The sequence below is a fragment of the Gigantopelta aegis genome, chromosome 12 (assembly GCF_016097555.1).
Source record: "Gigantopelta aegis isolate Gae_Host chromosome 12, Gae_host_genome, whole genome shotgun sequence".
NCBI classification, from domain to species: Eukaryota; Metazoa; Mollusca; class Gastropoda; order Neomphalida; family Peltospiridae; genus Gigantopelta; species Gigantopelta aegis.
Window position 1 is genome coordinate 36766691 of NC_054710.1, and position 22566 is coordinate 36789256.

Consider the following 22566-nt stretch of genomic DNA (forward strand, 5'->3'; position numbering starts at 1 on the left):
GAGAAATCGTCCATTGCTGATCACAGAATGTAAGTTTATTTATATTCTTCTTTGTTTTTCTATCATTGTCTGGAGATTAAAGCTTGCATATAGATTTAATGTTGTTCCAGTGGTGTTGTCTAATCTTTCAATTGAAAAGACTGTCGTCTGCTAACGAGTTAATTAACGTCAACAAAGAAAACGTTCAGTCTGGTCTTTTTTTGAAGGTGACGTGTTTTTTTCCCTTCCCTTTCACTTATTTACTGTTATTTTTGATAGCCTCAGAAGAGGGGAAGGGGTCTTTAGCGGCCTTGCATTCTATGTTAATTATATTTTGGTATAAAATTATCAAACAGCTGATGTTAATAGCAAAAACAATCCAAACCAAAACACACTGAAAACAGTGATTAAAATTTCCCTCAGTATGGCAGTGGAATTTAAAAACATAAACAAAAGTCTTGTTAAAATCACTGACATCTCATCTGATTTATAGATTCAGCATTTTGGTTTTATATGAATAAATTATGAATAGGACAATGAATTCTAGGAATAGAATTTTCTAACTGTCTTTGTTTAAAAAACGTGTTCAGACACTGTTATAAACAGAGCTTTATGGCTCACAAAGCATTTATAACCAACACAACTGCATGCCTCTTAATAAAATGCAAAACATTTGCTTTTAATAGTTCCTGAATCATAACCGACATAACAGTACGTCTCTTAGAAAACCTGAACCATACACCACATTTTGTTGATATAAATTGTAAAAAAATTACTGATCTGACTTCCGTCTCCACTAGTGTTTAGTGTGTTCAGTGATGCATGACTGAATAAAACTGTATATATACAAGAAATATAATATTTTGTTTCACGTTTAAAAATTCAATATATGTATACTATCTAGCAAAATGTTTTAAAATTTAAATTGTTTGTGGTAAAGTGTACAATTAAGAAATTTTTAGACTTTCGTCGCTTTAATAAATAGTGTAAATAAACTTTTCACTTAATTTTTGCATTTATCATGGTTTGACACCCAATAGCTGATGTATTTTTTTTGTGCTTGGGTGTCGTTAAACATTCATTCATTCATTCAAATAAACCTCTCATATACAGGTAGATGATTATGATTTGAAATGGTAATTTGTATATATATTTTGTGTGTATTTGTGTAGAGGGGATGTTGCCACATTCCGGGTTTTTTCCATTTTTGTGTGTTCAATTAGTGTCATGTTTTATTATTATAAACTATATCCATTTATGTTTTATTGTTCCTGCTCTGAGCTTGTTGGCTATTGCTATTTTTTAAATACCTGTAAACATTTTTGTTGACACAAACTTAAAAAAAGAAGAAGTTAAGTAATGTTTAATGTATAAACCGTACCACTTGGTCTTACTCTTAGACAAAGTTCCAACCTTCGTCCGTACATAAACCGCACCTTTAACAGAAAAATATCCGCCCGGTCCCCCCCCCCCCCCCCCCTTCCCCTAACCATAACTAAAATTAATAAAGGGGGGACCGGGCGGATATTATACCGCACGGGACCTGTAGCACGTGCTACTAGAATAAACCGGTAAGAAAAGTAAAATGTTATTTTTGTGTTAAATTTAGAAAACAATGGGTTCAGAAATAAATAACTTGTAGTAAATTCCATAACTTGAAAAAAGGCGTTCCCCGTGGGACGGACTATAAATGTGAATTGCTCTGTACAGATTAACGAATATGCCCAAAGTTTTACGAAATTATGTTTTCCAACAAAAACGTCATGAAAATTGGTTATGCTCACGAATCATAATAAGTATTATTAAAAAATTGAACGTACTAGAAATCTTATTATATAATCAACATTCTAAAATTGTATTAGTACATGTTTATTTTTATATTTCAAGTTTAAATTTCACTGTGTAAAGTGACACGGGTAAACAGTAACATGCTTTGTTGCAAGCTTATGGCAATTAAGTGTAACTTCCAAGAATGAGCGGTTCTGGAAGTGTTAGGCATACAGTGCGCTCCACAAAAGTTGGCATACAAAAACACTATGCGTATATTGTTAATATTGAATCTTAATACTACCAAAAAGATTTATAATGGTGCTTGAACCAGAAATACAACTTTTGAAGGTTATTTTTTTTAAATCTCGAATTCCGTTTCAGTTACTAAATTCCGCGATTCCATCCGTTTTTCCGTGATCACGGAAAATCATCCCCTCTATTTGTGTTCCTGGTATTTCCATTGGTTTCTCCAGAGAAAAAAATAAACCAGGGATATCACTATTTTCATTCGTTTCCCTTCTCTTCCCCATTGATACAAAACAGTATTTCATTGGAACAGTTGATTTTAAAACTCAAAACCAAGGGTTGTTTTTTTATATAACGCTGGGAATCGACACTATCAAGACAGGACATCAGTTTATCCTTATTTGGCACTTACCATCAGCACAGTTCTTAATTAGTAGCAAGGGATCTTTTATATGCACCATCTCACAGACAGTGCTGTACATATGAAAAGAATAGTTTTATATTCATTTAAAGCCAGTTGGCATTAATAATTGCATTAATCATCAGGGATTTACCGGTACATTGCATCAAAGTCAAGGAGATAAACATTGTGCCCAGATTAAGTACAAACATGCTGACCTCAAAATATTTCACTTCAAAACCACTGAAATGTTAAGTTTAATTACATTAAAATAACTTGAAACACATTTCTGAATACTGACAACTCTCCAGTAGCTGTTAATGATATTACTGAACTAAAACAACCTTCCTGCACTCAGAAAGGACAAACGTCCTTGTTGTGCCCAAATTAGTGAGATCTAAATTTCTGACCATTAATTTTGTCAATTGGTCAACTAAAAAAAAATTCAGCCAAAACTTTTGGGGATGGCGCCATACCTAAATAATTATTTAGAGGGATGGTGTTTTACCCTCTGGCAGAAACCCTTATTTTATTTGTTTTATACAGTATACAGTGTAACAATACATACATGCATCTTGATATTTTGCATATAAACTGTTAATCATGTAGTGTTTTACATGCTATTTTATGCACATGGAAGCAGTGTATGGAGCAGATTGCTTTGAAACTAACCTTAATTACTACCAGCTGTAAAATTTATATACATTCATATTTGTATAAATATTTACAAGAAAAATGAGTGACTATTGTGAGTTAAAACAGACATTTATATATAATGGATACAAAGTACAAATATGTTGTATATATATATATAGTGCTGTAAGTTTTCTTAGACCAGCAATTTATTCCATGGGGTGATGTGATTTACCCCTAAGGGGATATTTGGGGATTTTAGGGTGAAAATACAGGAATGTCTGTGTTCTGTGTGACGAATCAAATTTTCGAGGAAATGAAAGACATATTTGTTTAATGACAAGTCAGCATTTTGAAAACTACAGCAATTTAGTGTCTTAACATACTTAGTTATTTTAACACAGTTTGTATTTTCTCAATACAGGCCTGCAAATAGTTGTAGTACCTTTCTGTTTAAAAAATGTGCTGACTAGGCACACAGCAATTAGTAATGATTCACAATATTTGCAGTTTTAGGCCCACATTTGGTTTTTAATTTGCATATTGCAATTTATTTTTATTTTCTTTAAAAATAGTAAATCTGCATTTCGGTAGCTTGCACTCTTCTGGGAATCCTAATGATATAGTAAGTTGTTTTAGTCTGTCATTCAACAGTCAAACTTAATGCCTGTTGGCCAATCCCCAGACTGCTGTTGTTTTTGAACAGCAGTAAATAGTGTTTAAACCAATATTCTTAATCTACTGCACCTGAGATGTTTGCATGGGTTATCCTAGACCCAACAAGCTATCATGACCAGGTAAAATGTTTAAAATGGCATTTTATTATTTTAGCCAAGACATAATTTTGTCCTTTAGTGTTTCTTTTTATGATACATTTATTAGTCCCCTATACTTGTCCAACCGGAAACCCTTAATTAATGTTGTTAAAGGGACAGATCCGAGTTTCAACCCGTGAAAATTAACACTAAGTTTAGTTAAAGGGACAGACCCTAGTTTCAACCCGTGAAAATTAACACTAAGTTTAGTTAAAGGGACAGACCCTAGTTTCAACCCGTGAAAATTAACACTAAGTTTGGTTAAAGGGACAGACCCTAGTTTCAACCCGTGAAAATTAACACTAAGTTTGGTTAAAGGGACAGACCCTAGTTTCAACCCGTGAAAATTAACACTAAGTTTGGTTAAAGGGACAGACCCTAGTTTCAACCCGTGAAAATTAACACTAAGTTTGGTTAAAGGGACAGACCCTAGTTTCAACCCGTGAAAATTAACACTAAGTTTAGTTAAAGGGACAGACCCTAGTTTCAACCCGTGAAAATTAACACTAAGTTTAGTTAAAGGGACAGACCCTAGTTTCAACCCATGAAAATTAACACTTTTTTTAGTTAAAGGGACAGACCCTAGTTTCAACCCGTGAAAATTAACACTAAGTTTAGTTAAAGGGACAGACCCTAGTTTCAACCCGTGAAAATTAACACTAGGTTTAGTTAAAGGGACAGACCCTAGTTTCAACCCGTGAAAATTAACACTAGGTTTACTTAAAGGGACAGACCCTAGTTTCAACCCGTGAAAATTAACACTAAGTTTAGTTAAAGGGACAGACCCTAGTTTCAACCCGTGAAAATTAACACTAAGTTTAGTTAAAGGGACAGACCCTAGTTTCAACCCGTGAAAATTAACACTAGGTTTACTTAAAGGGACAGACCCTAGTTTCAACCCGTGAAAATTAATACTAGGTTTACTTAAAGGGACAGACCCTAGTTTCAACCCGTGAAAATTAACACTAAGTTTAGTTAAAGGGACAGACCCTAGTTTCAACCCGTGAAAATTAACACTAAGTTTAGTTAAAGGGACAGACCCTAGTTTCAACCCGTGAAAATTAATACTAGGTTTACTTAAAGGGACAGACCCTAGTTTCAACCCGTGAAAATTAACACTAAGTTTAGTTAATCTACAAACCTGTAACACATTTGGATAAAGTTACAATTGAGTGAACCATGAGTCCGTGACTTTTGAAATGGTGAAATAGCCTCTAAAACTTGATTCCATAACTGTTACTTTTCATACGCACATGCGTTTTAAAAAATATTAGAAATACATTTTGTGATATTAAAAACACCGGGATGACCAAAAACACTTCGAATATACAGAAATTGATAATCTAAACCATAAAATCTAAGTAAAGTATGATTTCAGTTATCAATAATGACTATAATCGTGAAAAATATGCCTTAGTGTTTAAAAACTAGGGTATGTCCCTTTAATCATAGATAATGCATATTGGATAAGTCATAAAAAAAACACTGCTATTGTCCGTTACAATCCATGTGACTCATAGTTCATACTTGTTGTAAACAGCCACTGATAATAATAATAAAAAAAGTGCTGAGGTCATTAAATGTGTATTCCAGTCTTCTGCTTTCCTTCTGTGTGTTATATACATTTATGTACTATGCTGTGTGTTATATGTATGTATTATACCATGAGTGTGAGTGTTATATACATGTATGTGCTATACTGTATTATTATATACATGAGTGTGCGTGTTATATGTATGTACTATACCGTGATTGTGTGTGTTATATGTATGTACTATACGGTGATTGTGCATGTTGTATGTATGTACTGTATGATGAGTGTGCATGTTGTATACATGTATGTACTATACTGTGAGTGTGGATTATCAGTTCTTGACCTTTGCACGATGTAGGCCAGTTGGTTTTATTTCATTTCCCGGTCTGTCTATTGTGTGGAGTCTATTGTGCTGTGATAGTGTCCGCATGCAGATGACATCTGTACTCTCTGCTGTTTGAACTGGACTAGATAATCGTTGGTTGGGTCAGTATGTTTAATTATATATACATGCAGCCTTTTTGCCAGAAAATAATTTGAGGGTATGTAATAAAATCATAATTGATCATAAGTCCACCTACTAGATGGTTAAATACTGGTTAGTTTGATATCGTTTGAAATTGGACATTGCATTTCATCTACTTTGACAAATATTTACAGGGTTTCTAGATTATGGTAGCTCCACTCCCATAGCTAGTGATATTCAATGTTGGGCTAGTAAATAACTACTGTTACCATGCCTGACGGCTAGTGAAAGTTTTGGGTCAAATGTTCCAGTTAAGTCTATTTTGTAAATATGAATATCCTGCCCCACTCCACCCCAATGTTAGTGTTTTTAAGCTCTATCTCCCTCTTTAGGTGACATATCTTATTATTACTATTATTTAGTAAAATTGTATTAACTTAAAGTAAAGTAGGGCTAGTGAATTTTTAATCATGGCCAGTAAACTTTTAAAATCACTGATCCCATGGCTAGTGGATTTTATAAAAATTCTAGAAGCCCGGTTTTAATAGCAGTTCTCTTACTATAATCTTCAAGAAAAATGTATAAAAATATATCCATTAACAATGTTTCTGCCAGAAACAAAATTTTGGGTATGGCGCTATGGAATTGAATGCAACCACAGGTTTACGGTCAAGAAAATCATACAATAATGATTCATTAATTTTGTCAAAATGTTAATTTAAAAAAATAAAAATTTGGATATGGTGCCATACCCGTTTTACCCTCTGGCAGAAACCCTGATTAATTTCCAACATTTTAGGGTACATAATTGTACTCTCCATACAGAAACTCTCACATAACATAAACATCAGGGGTAAAAACTCTTGCTGACCCTTGACCCTCGGCCAGTATCATTTCAGTCATATGCCACTCACTCAAATCAAGTGATTATTGAAAAAATATATTACGTAGAGAAACGATCGGCCCCAAATATTTCTCAGTCACATGGTTCCAAATAATAATGGGTGGGACAGGGTGGTAGGGCTGTCGCTAGCAATGGGCGACGATAAATTTTCGCCAAATGATCTCAGAAACCTATAGTTATGTTCCAACAGATTATTAATCATTACACATTCCTCCCAACCCTCCCACCAAATTAAAATAAACTTTGTTAGTTGTTAAGGCAGATTTTGCTAGAGGTGGAGCTAGCTCTGGTCAGGTCAAAGAATTTAACATGCACATTCACAACAAGCTGTTGTAGTGCACGCCTGTCCTGGGTGCAGGTGTTGGCCTCCTTCATCCAGGACAGGAAGGGGTGGGGTGGGATGAAGGTGGGACCGCCTGCACCAGCAGTCCGACCGGGGTCGGTAACAGGTGGAGGGTGGTTTGGTGCTATGGAATTTTGAGTCCTGAAGGATGAGACAAAAGAGAAATGGTGCACATTTTTGAGAAGGAAGTAGGGCACAGTTTTGAATGGTCCGCCGAAATAGTAAAGAAGGGAGCTATCTCTGGATTGGGACAGTAGTTTATAAGGGACCAGTAATGTTTCTAGTACTGGTGTCCCAATGATAATTATTTATTAAAAATTAATATGTTGGACTGCCGATGTGATGATTGATTATACAAATCCATAATTGATTGTCAGGGGAAGAAGTTTAATGTCATCTGTGGTTGTTTCTGCAGTTTGAATGATGCCATTGATGTGGATAATGCCCTGGAGCATTTCAAACATTATGTTAAAGGGTTTTTTAAGTTCCACCAATGAGATTCCTCTATTTGTAGTGCTATCCACTCGTGTTTATTGCCAAGATGGAAACACTTTCACCGGTGTGGTACATTTACATGTTTGATGGTTGTGTGCATACAGGTACGTGAGATATGACTGAGAAAGTGTGTATTCAAGTCTTCTTTATATACGTAACAAGGAATAAGATTTAATAATGTTTTTTATTGCACACCAGTGTAACATAGTTCTCATGTCATAACAATCACTAGTATTTAACTAGTGTAATAATGGCGTGACATGAGCGTGACGTAGATCACTTGCTGACCCAATTCGTAGAAAAATAACATGAAGTAGGTCTCGACATCTGCTTACTTCTGCATTACAGCTTGTTTGCAGTTGGTTTGTAATAAATAAAATAATAAACTAGCTTCCCTATCATACCATTTTTATGTAACTCATGAACAGTGTTGGTATCTGACAAGCTTTCGCTCGTCAGATACCAAAACTTTTCACTCATTTCATAAAACTTGTATGACAGGCAAGCTCGTTCAGTATTCTGTGTCAGCAATATATAGATATTCTTAAGTTAATGACATATTACATGTACCGTATATTGCCATGTATTAGCAAACTTTTCATGTCTAGAAACACTTTCCAAAAGAACAGAGTCGGCTTCTACATGGAGGCAACAAATTTGGTTCATAAATTTCCGATCGAAAACACTCCCATCCACGACTTACAAATTTGATCACTCTTACAGCCTTTCACAGATTATGTAACAATAATTTGTGCACAATATAAATAAAACACCCCATCATGCAATATTATGTATATTTTTGTTCCTGAATGCATCAACACTTTGATGAATAATAATAAAAATTACTTGTTTTATTGTCATTTCAATGGTAAAAACGTGTTCTTTCCAACTGTCCGCCATCTTTGTTTGACACCTCTGTCTATATCATTTTATAAGCTCTTATTTGATTGGATCACACAATTTTGCCACCTGCACCAATGTAAATAATAGCTATGAACCACAGAATTGTTTTTCTGTGTGGGGTAAACTCGGATTAAACATGCCTTAATGAGTTTATTATTTATTATTTGCTGTCCAGTGAATAATTTAATTACTTATATGCAGTGATATGTTGTTATAGCTTGAATTGTTTATTTTCCTGTTATGATTTATTGGTGCTAAATTATTTTTGCACGGCATGGAAGACTTTAGTTTAGCATTGCGATAACGATTACCGTGTCTGTAATAATTAAAGGGGAGAAAACATAATGAAACGGAAAAACACAAGTCTATTTGTTGACAGTATTATTTAAATCAATACAATGTACAACTGGACAAAAGATAACTTCAGTTTATACACAAGACCGATGATTTTGTACTTGATATTTAGGGTCAAACTAAGAGGTCGACTTACACAAGGAGTCTGCCAATACACGGCAATATACGGTACATGTAGTAAGTTAAAATTTGGTTTGCAACACTTGATTTTAAAAAAGAATGTAAAACAAAAACAAAGAGAGAGAGAAAAAAGCATACATCAAAAGCAAACCCTTCAAATTAAGACGTTTAATTAAACAATAACAATACATAATTAAATGAAGAGAAACAACAATCAGTATGTACAGAGCCCTACATTAATTTGCTCACAGCATCAACTTGGTCTATAGGACAGATGCCTTACCATTTATACTTGTTCTTGTTTGAAATTAAGACGTTTAATTAAACAATAACAATACATAATTAAGTGGAGAGAAACAGTGTTCAATCAGCTACAAGCGGCTGGATGTACTTAAACAGGTCGATGTTTATTTTCTTACCCTGTGTTTGACATTTGCAGGTTTCTCTGCTGATAGAGGTACACAGAGAGTAACAACCTGTGGAATCAGTTCATTGATACTACACCAGTTAGGGACGTTCCAGAATTAATCACTTTGGAGGGAGATGTGTGTGTGTGTGTGTGTGGTTTTGATGTGGTTTTTTAAAAATATTTATTATTTTATGTTTGAGTCATGTGCTGCATGGTTTCCGCTATAGATGCATATGTGGTTTAAGTATAATTTTATTTTAAGGGCATGTATGAAAAAAAGTTCCCATATGCCACTCCTCTCCCCACCCCCCCCCCCCCCCCCCATGACCATTAAGGAACCGTCCTTGCTGCATCTGTTATGATGCCAATATGTAAACACAACTTCTCATTACAGAGCCAAGAAATCTGTTCATTGATGCCACACCAGTTAGGGCTGGTCCACAATTGATCAGATTGGGGGTGGGTGTAATGGGGGGGGGGGGGGCAGCATGAGGAGAACAAAGGATATCATGATTATTAGTTGATGGGTCTAGCACATTGTTTCCCCAGTGCATACATCATTGAAACGGCGCAGGACGTAGCCCAGCAGTAAGATGTTCACTTGATGTGTGGTCTGATCAGTCTGGGATCGATCCCCGTCGGTGGACCCATTGGGTTATTTCTTGCTCCAGCCATTGCACCACAGCTGGTTTATCAAATGCCGTGGTATGTACTATCTTGTCTTGGGATGATGCATATAAAAGATCCCATGACTATATGTCACAATTACCAAATATTTGCCATCCAACAGCTGATGATTAATACACACAATGTGCTTCAGTGGTGTCGTTTAAGAAAACAAACTTTCACTTCATAAACACACGGGAGTGTGGTGTAACTAAATGGATGAGCACTTGTTGTCCGCCCTGCCCTCCTCTTCCCACTCCCCCCCTCCCTCCATATAATCAATTCTCGACTGGGCCTTACAGTATCTGTCATGATGCCAATAACATGTTCACGCATACTGTGCTCCTCATTACGAAAATAAACCGGCATTCCAGAATACTTAATGATGACAGCTTACGCCATCAAGTTGCACCTTCTGCCTTTGAGCTCGTGTACATACATGTAGATCAATTTGGTGCCACAGTTTTATAATAATTATTTTGGGAGTTCACTATATATACATATACAGTAAAGTACTCTTACAACAAACCGGAAGGGACCATGATAGTTAATTAGTTATAGTAGTAGTTTTTTGTACACATTTGCATTTGTTGGTTATTAATGTACAGGGAGATCAAATGGGACTTTACTATCAGTTCGTTCTATGCAGTAGTTCGTTCTAAGCATGTTCATTATAAGTGTACTTTACTGTATATAAGATAGTAGTTATATTGTTTGCTTGTCATGAAATATGTTGTAGCAAAGGCTGATGTAGGGATTTTCATGGGCTGGGGTGGTTTGCAATATTCTTGGATGGTATGCAACATTTAAATCGGATTTTACAGTAGTCAAAAGTACACCAATATATATATTAACATATTACAATAAATTTACTGTTTTCTGATAAATATTGGAGTTTAGGAGCAGTTTAAATTTGGGGGTGGAGTACACCCCCATCATTCTTCCACTGGATCCATGCCTGTATAATATCGATCTCTATCCAGTGTTTCTGCCAGGAAGACATTTTTGGGTATGGTGCTATGCAATTGAATGCAACCACAGTGAACGGGGGATATAGGGGGTCTCCCCCAGAAAGTATTTCTCGCTCCAGCCAGTGCAACACAACTGGTACATCAAAGGCCATGGTATGTGCTATCCTGTCTATGGGATAGTGCATATAAAAGATCGCTTGCTGCTAATTGAAAAAGACTAGCCCATGAAGTGGTGACAGTGGGTTTCCTCCCTCAATATCTGTGTGGTCCTTAACCATATGTCTGACTCCATATAACTGTAAATAAAATGTGTTGAGTACGTCGTTAAATAAAACATTTCTTTCCTTCCTTCCCCCAGAAAGAAAATGGGGTTAGGGTTAGAGTTAAAAAAAAAATCATACAGTAATGATAAGAGTAATTTATTTTGTCAAACGGTTAACTTAAAAAAAAAATCTGCCAAAATATTTGGGTATGGCGCCATACCTGTTTTACCCTCTGGCAGAAAGCCTGCTATCATTGGTTCTACCCTTTGGCTTAGTGCTGCACATCTGGTGTACATATCAAAGAAGACACATGGTGTATACAGAGCCCTACATTAATTTGCCCACAGCATCAGCTTGGTCTATAGGACAGATGCCTTACCATTTTTACTTATTCTTATCTGAAACATGCAACGTCCCACCCAAATGTTTTGCTGAGTGGAAAAGGAGGAGATTTATTTTAATTACATCTCAGCACATTTTTGAACTGGCTATTTTATATCAACATTGCTGAATGCTAACTCAAATTGCTTGGTCTGGTTGTTTTGTTTAACGACTCCACTAGAGTACATTGATTTATCAATCATCGGCTATTGGATGTCAAACATTTGGTAAATTTGACAATGTTAAAGAGGAAACCTGCTACATTTTCCCATCCCACAGACAGGATAGCACATACCATGGCCTTTGATATACCAGTCATGGTGAACTGGCTGGAACAAGAAATAACACAATGGACCAGAGTCGGGGATTTGGGGAAAATTACACTGCAGCTATCGAATTGGCCAACTCAGTCATGACAGTTGATAGTCTAAGGGTAGCATTACCAGATGTTGTTTCAATATTTTCAATTCCTGTTTGTTTGACATAAAAATCCAGGTGCTTTTATTCAGTCTGTGATAGCATCCAGTACTGACAGGTTCATTTAGGACCCTGTGTTTATGGTATTCTCTGTAATCAATTATTCATCACTGGCTGCTAGTGTCAGCATTTGATGTGAAAACATTAACACTAACAGTTAGGGGCAAACCTTTTATGTATTGGACCGCTTGACAGATGCATGAATGGTGGTATCAAATGAGAGTAGTTCATTTTATACTCATCATGATGAGTACAACGAAATCAGTGTTTCTGCCAGAGGGTAAAAGGGTATGGCGCCATACACAAATTGTTTTACAGTTGGGGTTTTTAAGTTGATCTTTTGACCAAATTAATTACTCTTATCAATACTGTATGATTTTCTTAACCCTAACCCTAAACTTAACCCATTTTCTTTCTAGGGAGAGGCCTCCCTATATCCCCTGTGGAGAGTGTGTGTATTATTGAGTGTGTGTGTGTGAGAGAGAGAGAATGTGTGTGTGTACGAGAGTGTGTGTGAGTGAAAATGCGCATGTATGGAATGTGTGTGTGAGAGAGAAAGAGAGAGAGAAGAGACAGAGAGAGAGAGTATGGAATGTGTGTGAGAGAGAAAGAGAGAGAGAGAGAGAGAAAGAGAGAGAGAGTGTGTGTGTGTGTGTGTGTGTTTGCCTGTCTATGGCTACTCCCATTACTAAATATAAACAAAAATTATATAATTATTTTAATGTGTTATTCATCTCCTGACGAACACCTCTACCCTCCCACATAATGTTTCACAATGCATCCCATGATACTCAACTCTACCCCAGAGTGTTACATGCTTGTTGAGTGGCCCCTGCGGGGCTCGAAAAGCGGCCTGTGAAAAGCAGTCCCATTTTTTTTAGACCTAGCAGGTTAAATAAAAATTCACTACCAAAAAGTTGCATCTCATCTTCTATTTAGCGGAGGTTGAGCACATGATTCTGCTATATTTAAATTTTATAATGTTCTAAAATACATCTCAGAGGTTCTAATTTTCAACATGCACATTGTCTCAAACCAGGCATAAAATTTGGCACCAACAATTTTATCGTTCGTCTGTCGGTTATGCAAAACCAATATCGACACGAACGACGGATTGTTTGTGCAAAAACTATAATCGCTCGTCAGAAAATGATAACTATTTGTGGAATAAAATAATAATTGCAGGTATGAGAAAAAAACTATGTATTTTTTAAAGGTATGTAATAAATACAGAACGTTTATTGTGAGCAAGAACGGTCTCATGGTAAATATTCTTTCGTGCAATAAATAGGAAGCGAACAAAATGTATGTGAAGTTCTGTATATTTATTTACTTTTTGACACCTGTGTGGTTACTTTGAAATATATGCATTAATTCTAAAACATGTATTGTAATGAAAACAAGTACAACCCTTGCTAAATCAATTTATTAAAATATGACATACACAGCAAAGAAAATAATACGTTTAATAAGGAACTTTAAAATAATGAAGTGGAAATTAGAACATGATGAAACTGAGTTGCAACATCGATTGGATCGATAGAGGATTCGCAGAACTTCGGATCTTTTCATTCAGACCCGTTTCGTTCAGACTATTGTTTGGCGCCAACAAGTACTGCCCTGTAACCGATGGGGTAGTGTGCTTAAATGTAAATGGCAGCTTTCAAGTTAGTCCCAGCATACCAAATAATAATAATAATTTAGTATTTATGATAAGAATTTGGAGAAAAACTACGAAAACGCCTATCTTAGATTCTCATTTGATTACCGTTGCTGGTTAACCTTTTCATTTGTATCTGAACCACTGAAGAAAATCGTTCGTGCAAACACTAAAACCACACAAACGACATATCGTTTGTCTGAAAATCAAATTTTATGCCCTGCAAACCTTCCACTCGCCCCATGCTATATTACATTCGGCAGATCATATTTTTTTGTTAGCAGGCCTTTTTTCTTTTAACCTGCTATTTAAAAAAGAAACAAAAAACTGCGTTTTACTTCCTATTTTGAGCATTGGCCTGTCAACTGTAGTGTACCATTAGGAGTACACAATGGACTGGGGGAAACTATAGTACCAGTAAGTATAATAACGGTGGCAAAATCTGCATTTGAATGTGACCTGGGTTGCAAATAAGATGTAACAAAATCAAGAATTAGATGTTACAGGAAGAAGAAAAATTATATATTCTAGATGCTTGAATATGCTTGAGATTTTGTATTTAAAGAGCTGTCTTCAGTTGCTGTCATTGTAACACATTTCTGACTTTTAAAAACCCTTCATTAATGAATAAAATTACATATTAAATACATTTTCTTATATAGAATATGCAGGGAACATTTTGTATTTAAAGAGCTGTCTTCAGTTGCTGTCATTGTAACACATTTCTGACTTAAAAACCCTTCATAATGAATAAAATTGCATATTAAATACATTTTCTTATATAGAATATGCAGGGAACATTTTGTTCAGTATCGCGTCGCAATTTGCTAAACAAATTTCACAGATTGCTACACGATTGTAAAACATTAAATAGTAGTTGCTTTACAACTGATCACCAACTGTCGCTAATAAAAGATTTTAAAAACAAAATGTTACCTGATATGAAGTTCAACCTCGCAATAATTTTGTATGGTCAGAAAAATATAAATGATTAGAAAATGAAATGAAGCTTGATCAGCTACAATGATTAGAAAATGAAATGAAGCTTGATCAGCTACAATGATTAGAAAATGAAATGAAGCTTGATCAGCTACAATGATTAGAAAATGAAATGAAGCTTGATCAGCTACAATGATTAGAAAATGAAATGAAGCTTGATCAGCTACAATGATTAGAAAATGAAATGAAGCTTGATCAGCTACAATGATTAGAAAATGAAATGAAGCTTGATCAGCTACAATGATTAGAAAATGAAATGAAGCTTGATCAGCTACAATGATTAGAAAATGAAATGAAGCTTGATCAGCTACAATCATTAGGAAGGAAATGATCTATTTAACGACGCACTCAACACATTTTATTTACGGTTATATGGCATCGGACCACACAGATATTGAGAGAGAAAACCTGCTGTCGCCACCTCATAAACTACTCTTTCGATTAGCAACAAGGGATCTTTTATATGCACCAATGCACCATCCGACAGACAGGATATACCAGTCGTGGTGCACTGGTTGCAGCGAGAAATGACCCACCGACAGGGATTGATCCCAAACCGACTAGGCATTAAGCGAGCACTTTACCACTGGGCCACATCCAGCCCCACAAACATTAGGATGCCCAAAAACATTTTGTAATAGTTGTGTATATATACATGCAGACACTGATATTCTATGCACGAAAATGATTTTTAAAAATGCTAGTATCAATGAATGAATAAATGAATGAATGAATGTTTAACGATATCTCGGCACAAAAATACATACCGACTATTGGGTGTCAGAAAAGGTAATTTTAATTGCTAAAAAGCCTCTACTTGAAAACATTTTAACAATGATAGCAAAAGTAAGAAAGTCCCTTTCAAGATAAAATAAATATTTTAATTGATGACTTTTTCTGGCGTATCATTTATAAACAACATTAGCTAAATTATACTGATGGAAAGAAATAAAGGATCACACAGATAGCAACAGATAATAACGACTGCATCAAAAATCAGTTGATATTATCAGAAGTTGACTGGGAACATATAGGCAGCACAGTCAACACTACAGACATTCAATCCCACATTACAACTTGGTATGAAATACAGACATTACTACGCTAAAGTAGTGTTGGAAATGGAATAAAAATGATTTTTGTCAATTATTTCTTTCATATTAAACTGACAAGAGGTTGAAGTAAATATTTTGTAAATACCTATTTAATGATAGTCTACCTAATTTAGCATTTACTTGTTTGGGGACCGGCCTCGGTGGCGTCGTGGCAGGCCATCGGTCTACAGGCTGGTAGGTACTGGGTTCGGATCCCAGTCGAGGCATGGAATTTTTAATCCAGATACCGACTCCAAACCCTGAGTGAGTGCTCCGCAAGGCTCAATGGGTAGGTGTAAACCACTTGCACCGACCAGTGATCCATAACTGGTTCAACAAAGGCCATGGTTTGTGCTATCCTGCCTGTGGGAAGCGCAAATAAAAGATCCCTTGCTGCTAATCGGAAGAGTAGCCCATGTAGTGGCGTCAGTGGATTTCCTCTCAAAATCTGTGTGGTCCTTAACCATATGTCTGACGCCATATAACCGTAAATAAAATGTGTTGAGTGCGTCGTTAAATAAAACATTTGTTTTTTGTTTTTTGTTTTTTCTGTTTGTGATAAAGATTCTCCAATAAAAATGTATTTTATACTAGTAGATACAATTATTTCCTATAATTATTTATGGGCATATAGTTAAAAGTGTAGTCTTTAAATGTTAAAGAAAAATTTAATAAAAACCTGATTTGCAATAGTTGTCATTATGCAACTTTGAGATAGCACCTTTAAAAATAGATCCACACAGAATGGTTGTTGACAGTTATGCTCAAAAGTTAATTATAAATGTCTACAAATATTTTGTTTTGCAGAGGGATAGCCCGGGTAAACCCAAAATAAGTAAATGCTAAATTCGGTAGACTTATCATTAAATATATATTTACTAAATATTTACTTGTCTGTTTAATATGTAAGAAATAATCGACAAAAATCGTTTTTATTCTATTTCTGACAGTACTTTAGTTGTGAATTACATTTGGTCTACAATTCTGTATGTTCCCTTATTTCTTTCCATCAGTATATAAGAGTATAGGTAGTACTAAACCAAATAACTTCTGGCTGGGTCAAAGTTTGAGGTGCACCCAACTTTTGATAGAGAAGTGAATACCACAAGTCCTGTGATTGGTGATAAATGTGATTGGTAATAAATGTGAGTGTGTTGGTTGTAAAAAACCAAATGTTTTCATCAAGGCAAAAAAGGTATGCAATTTCATTTCATCTAGTACCACTGTGTGAAGAAGCGTTGTGCTTGAAACATGTATGGGGTACCTGTAAAAAAAAAAGTACTTGAATTTTGTGAGGAACTAGGGTAGTCATAGCCTCTATTAGAAATTTGCACGAAAAAAATAGGCAGATTTACGTCCCCTAACCACTAACCATTTCCTGCGCGTTCTGGTTACTTCAGGGATGGCCGATGGCCACAGTTGTTTGTGAATCGTCAGCTGAGATTTATGCAAACCAGTCCCTGGCATCATAAATGTCACCACCTACATTGTATGCTTTAAAAATAAGGAATGATAACAGGTAAAAATTAAGTTGATGAAATTGCGTTTTGTTATAACTGACCATGTGTTAAATATAGGAGGTTTATCTAGCGAGCTGTCACACACCCTGATTGTTTTGGTTTTCTTGCTTGGAATTTTTGTTTTGTTTCAAAGCTGCAATCTCGCCTCACATTAATTATCATAATTTCATTTACACATACAATCACACCTGAGTTTTAATGAATTGTGTGTGACAGTAACACAGATAGATAATAGATAATAGAAAGATATGTTTATAGTGCGTTCCACGGGGAACACGTTTTTTCATACTATGGAATTTACTACAAGTTATTTATTTTTGAGTCACTTGTTTTCTAAATTACACACCCTCTAGTTCGCAAGATTAAACTCATAATAACAATCCATCTTGTTAGACTGCAATTACTGACACTGAAAACTTATGTTAGTAAAACAGGTTAGCAATTTGATCGAAATTAAAAACTGCAATGTATATATATGGCTTTGACATTTAAAATGAGTTTATAGCTATCTGTGCAAGTACACCTAGGTCCACCTAGGTCGCTGTAAACCCGTAAGTGATTATCAGCAGCGTTCAGTTGAGGTGTAGGTGTATGGTGGGTAGTCTTGTATTCGTCAGTTTCTGTGCCAAGAACAATAGGATGAAGTTAATTAAAATTGTCACAGCTGTTGTGGAGGCGACATTTTCAAAGTGATTGGTTTGCTAATTGTACCATTATTCATTCATGCATTGTAAAATCAGTGTTGAGAAGTTTGAATCTAGAACGTGATATATTTGAACTAGGTCAGGTAGGTTTGATAAAGTGTCAGTGAACTATGCTGAATACTAGGGTAAGGTGTGTGTGTGTGTGTGTGTGTGTGTGTGTGTGTGTGTGTGTCTGTCTCTCTTTTTCTCCCCTTCTCTCTCTCTCTCTCTCTTTCTCTATCTCTCTCTGTCTCTCTTTAGCTCTCTACTCTCTCTCTCTCTCTCTCTCTCTCTCTCTCTCTCTCTCTCTCTCTCTCTCTCTCTCTCTCTCTCTCTCTCTCTCCAGTAGAATCTCATTGAGCTGGGTTGAACTTGGTAGGGTCGATGACACCGCAATGCTCGAACCAAAAACGAAGTCCTGAGTTAAACTTACACATTGTTGACTGAATGGTTAGGTCAAACTACCCGATGAGTCGAACACTTTCTCAAGCACCAGTGGGGTTCGAGACAACAGGATTCAACTGTGTATGTATGTATGTATGTATGTATGTATGTATGTATGTATATATGTATGTATGTGTGTGCATTTCACTTTTAGATAATTTTGGCATTCAGAACAATTTATCTTTAAGATGATAGTACTCTTTAGCAAGCTTAGGGCAGATTTTTAATCTTTGTACCCCATATTTTGTTATAATAATTAACTGAAATGTTTTTCAATAACTATGTAAGTAGATGAAATTTTATATTTTAAAGGTAAAAATTAAGAAATATTTTCATTGGCCTGTAGGCCAAAAAATTTGAAAAATTACTAGTCTGTATGAAAAATAATTAGACCTCCCCCCCACACACACACACCACCACCACCCCACCCACTACCCCTACTTCCTTTATTGCATACTATGATAAATGTGTTCTGTAATGTGATTAGTTAATTACATTGTTGTGCCTGAGGGACTATTACCTGTAGGCCAAAAAAGTGAAAAAATTACTAGTCTGTATAAAAAATCATTATAACATTCCCCCCAACACACACTACCACCACCACCTCCTTTATTGTATAGGTATGATAAATGTGTTCTGTAATGTGATTAGTTAATTACATTGTTTTGTGGGCATCAAATAAGACAGTAACAACACCTGCAGATCTAGTGATGTCATCTGAAAGTGGGTCAGGTCGAGTTAACTGTTCAAGGGTCTAAGTTTAGATTGTGGCCAAGTATTTTTTTTTTTTTTTAATTCGACACATTCAAGGGTATCAGTATTAAAATGCTTCAAATTACAATGCATATAACTTTATGGAGTTTTAGATTTACAGGTATTATTGTCTGTCTCCTTCAATCAAATATAACATTTCGCAGGCATCAAATGGACAATAACACCCATAAATCTAAAAACTTCCAGTGGTTCTGCCAAAAAGAAATATTTAGGTATGGCACTATGGAATTGAATGCAACCACAGTCAACAGGGAGTATGGGAGGGGGGACTCCGCTAGAAAGAAAATGGGTTATGTTTAAGGTTAGGGTTAAGAAAATCACACAGTAATCATAAGAGTAACTAATTTTGTTAAAAGGTTAACTTAAAAAAAAAAATCTGCCAAAACATTTGGGTATGGTGCTATACCCGTTTTACCCTCTGGCAGAAATCCCGACTCCATATTATCTCCTACCGGTACTTGATAGGATAATATGACATTTAATTTTTGTGGGCTATCCTGAGAATAGGAAAGAAACCTTCGACCCTTTTCTTTTCACAAAAATTACAAATCTTCCAACTTTAAAGTGATTAAATGAAGTACATGGAGTAAAGAATTTAATCCACATTGGACTGGCATCATTTAATTAATATCAGTTTTACATATAAATGACATATGAAAATAACACAGGTTTGGGACCCCAAAAAATCATGGTTTATTCAGTTGAATATACATAGTATTCACCAGCATTCATATTAAAAGACAATAAATTTGAATAAAAAGTTTATAAACCATGTATTCCAAAAACTAAACTACAATCTACATACTAAAACTACATACTACATACTACATACTGCAACATATAATAACACATGTACCAGGGAGGGAAGGCGGGGATATATGTTTAAAAACTAATTGGTTATGTCTTCTCTCTGCAAAATTTTAAAAACAAGTGCCACTATGATAGCCTTCCTGTGATTTCAAAACTAGCTTGAATCTGATTGGTTGCAGAAAACCCCTAGTTATGCAGCGATTGGTCAGGTGCTGAAAATGTGTACGGAACCTTGTCAAAAAGGAGAACAAACTTTGACAAAAATGTATTGTAATATTAAATTTTTGTTTAGCTAGAAATTTTGTGTATTTAAATTCCTTTTCTCGCGGTGGGGGGTGGGGGCGAGACGTAGCCCAGTGGTAAAGCATTTGCTTGATGTGCAGTCGGTTTGGGATCGATCCACGTCAGTGGGCCCATTGGGCTATTTCTTGCTCCAGCCAGTGCACCACAACTGGTACATCAAAGGCCGTGGTATGTGCTATTCTGTCTATGGGATGGTGCATATAAAAGATCCCTTGCTGCTAATCGAAAAGAGTAGCCCATGAAGTGGCAACAGCTGGTTTCCTCTCTCAATATCTGTGTGGTTCTTAACCATATGCCTGATGCCAAATAAAATGTGTTGAGTGCATCGTTAAATAAAACATTTCCTTCCTTCCATCCTTTTCTCTTGTTTCTCTCTCCGTGGCATCAGAGAAAACACGTTGATCGGCACTTGTCAGCTGACTCATCGACACGAAATTAGAAACAAATGCAGAACTTAATAAATATACATTGCATCCCCTCTATTAATACCATATTATTTAAAATAATATTTACAATATCAATCATCCCCAGTGATACCTACTAGCCTGGGGTGACAGAGTGAGTGTTGGTTAATGTCCAAGAATTCACGAATAGCTTTAATATTTTATAATCTAATTTTTACTATTCTTTTCAGATTTAATCTATCATCATCCATCTTGATTATTTAAATCTCGAGCTCTACCATGACAAGCAAATAAATTCAAGATGGCCGAACTTCTGTCTGTGCATATACAGATTCCTCAGCACATACATACGTTCCTGCGACATCCGGAGACCTGTACCTACCAGCACCATGACACTGTTTCCGAGTCGTCGCGGGAGACAAAAGTCAGCTTATCGTCGGGTCTCCGCAGGAGACGTGCCGTCGATATTGAGTTTAAGAACCTGACGTACACAGTGAAAACAGGATCGAGGAATAAACGTAAGCAGCTTTTGTAGTTTTTATTATTGCATATTACATATATATGCAAAGGGGCGGAATTTAGCTCAGTCAGTTGAATGCTCACTTGAGGTGCTTGCTTAGCAGGATCGAACCACCTCGGTGGATCCATTCATCTGATTGGGGTTTTTATCGTTGCAACCAGTGCACCACAACTGGTTAAAGGCCGTGATGTGTGCTTTCCTGTCTGTGGGCAAATGCATATAAAATATCCCTGGCTGCATTAGGAAAAATGTTGAGGGTTTTTTCTGATGACTGCGAATAAAAATGGTCAAATGTTTGACATCAAATAGCCAATGATTAATTAATCAATGTGCTCCAGTAGGCGAGTCGTATGCATTCGCCAATTATCGCTCAGCAAACAAACTGACAAAGTTACTTCATGGATGTCCGGAGTGCGATTTCTTTTTTTATTTCATGGATGTCCAATACCAATGAATACATCCAAGAGTCCGAAAAGTCCAATTTATTGTTAAAATAATTTGCACTTCTTCGTAAAGAATATTTTAATCATTACATCGGCACCTACGACTACCGTAAGGTTGCTTTATGGAACAGTTGTAAAGTTTACGGTGCCAGTTGTAAAACTCACCTTAAGTCGTTACAGTTAACCTTAGCAATGTTCAGTTCTTTTGTGGAATGGCTGTAAAGTTTACAGTGCCAGTTGTAAAACTCACCTTAAGTCGCTACAGTTAACCTTAGCTACAGTTCTTTTCTGGAACGGGGCCCTGGAATACTACCCATTGGGTACTACATTACCTAACAGACCCATTGGGTACTACATTACCTAACAGACCCATTGGGTACTAGATTACCTAACAGACCCATTGGGTACTAGATTACCTAACAGACCCATTTGGGTACTAGATTACCTAACAGACCCATTGGGTACTAGATTACCTAACAGACCCATTGGGTACTAGATTACCTAACAGACCCATTGGGTACTAGATTACCTAACAGACCCATTGGGGTACTAGATTACCTAACAGACCCATTGGGGTACTAGATTACCTAACAGACCCATTGGGTACTAGATTACCTAACAGACCCATTGGGTACTAGATTACCTAACAGACCCATTGGGTACTAGATTACCTAACAGACCCATTGGGGTACTAGATTACCTAACAGACCCATTGGGTACTAGATTACCTAACAGACCCATTGGGGTACTAGATTACCTAACAGACCCATTGGGTACTAGATT

General features: G+C 36.0%; 1 protein-coding gene across 2 annotated transcripts in view; it reads left to right on the forward strand.

Moving 5' to 3' along the window:
* The window catches only part of LOC121386342 (ATP-binding cassette sub-family G member 4-like), a 72192-nt gene continuing 49626 nt past the window's right edge, over positions 1-22566 (forward strand). For both annotated transcript variants that reach the window (XM_041517218.1, XM_041517219.1), the window contains exons 1-2: positions 1-29; positions 21051-21338. In XM_041517218.1, the coding sequence (XP_041373152.1) occupies positions 21122-21338 (217 nt within the window). In that variant the 5' untranslated portion in view covers positions 1-29; positions 21051-21121. The remainder of the gene's footprint in view (positions 30-21050; positions 21339-22566) is intronic.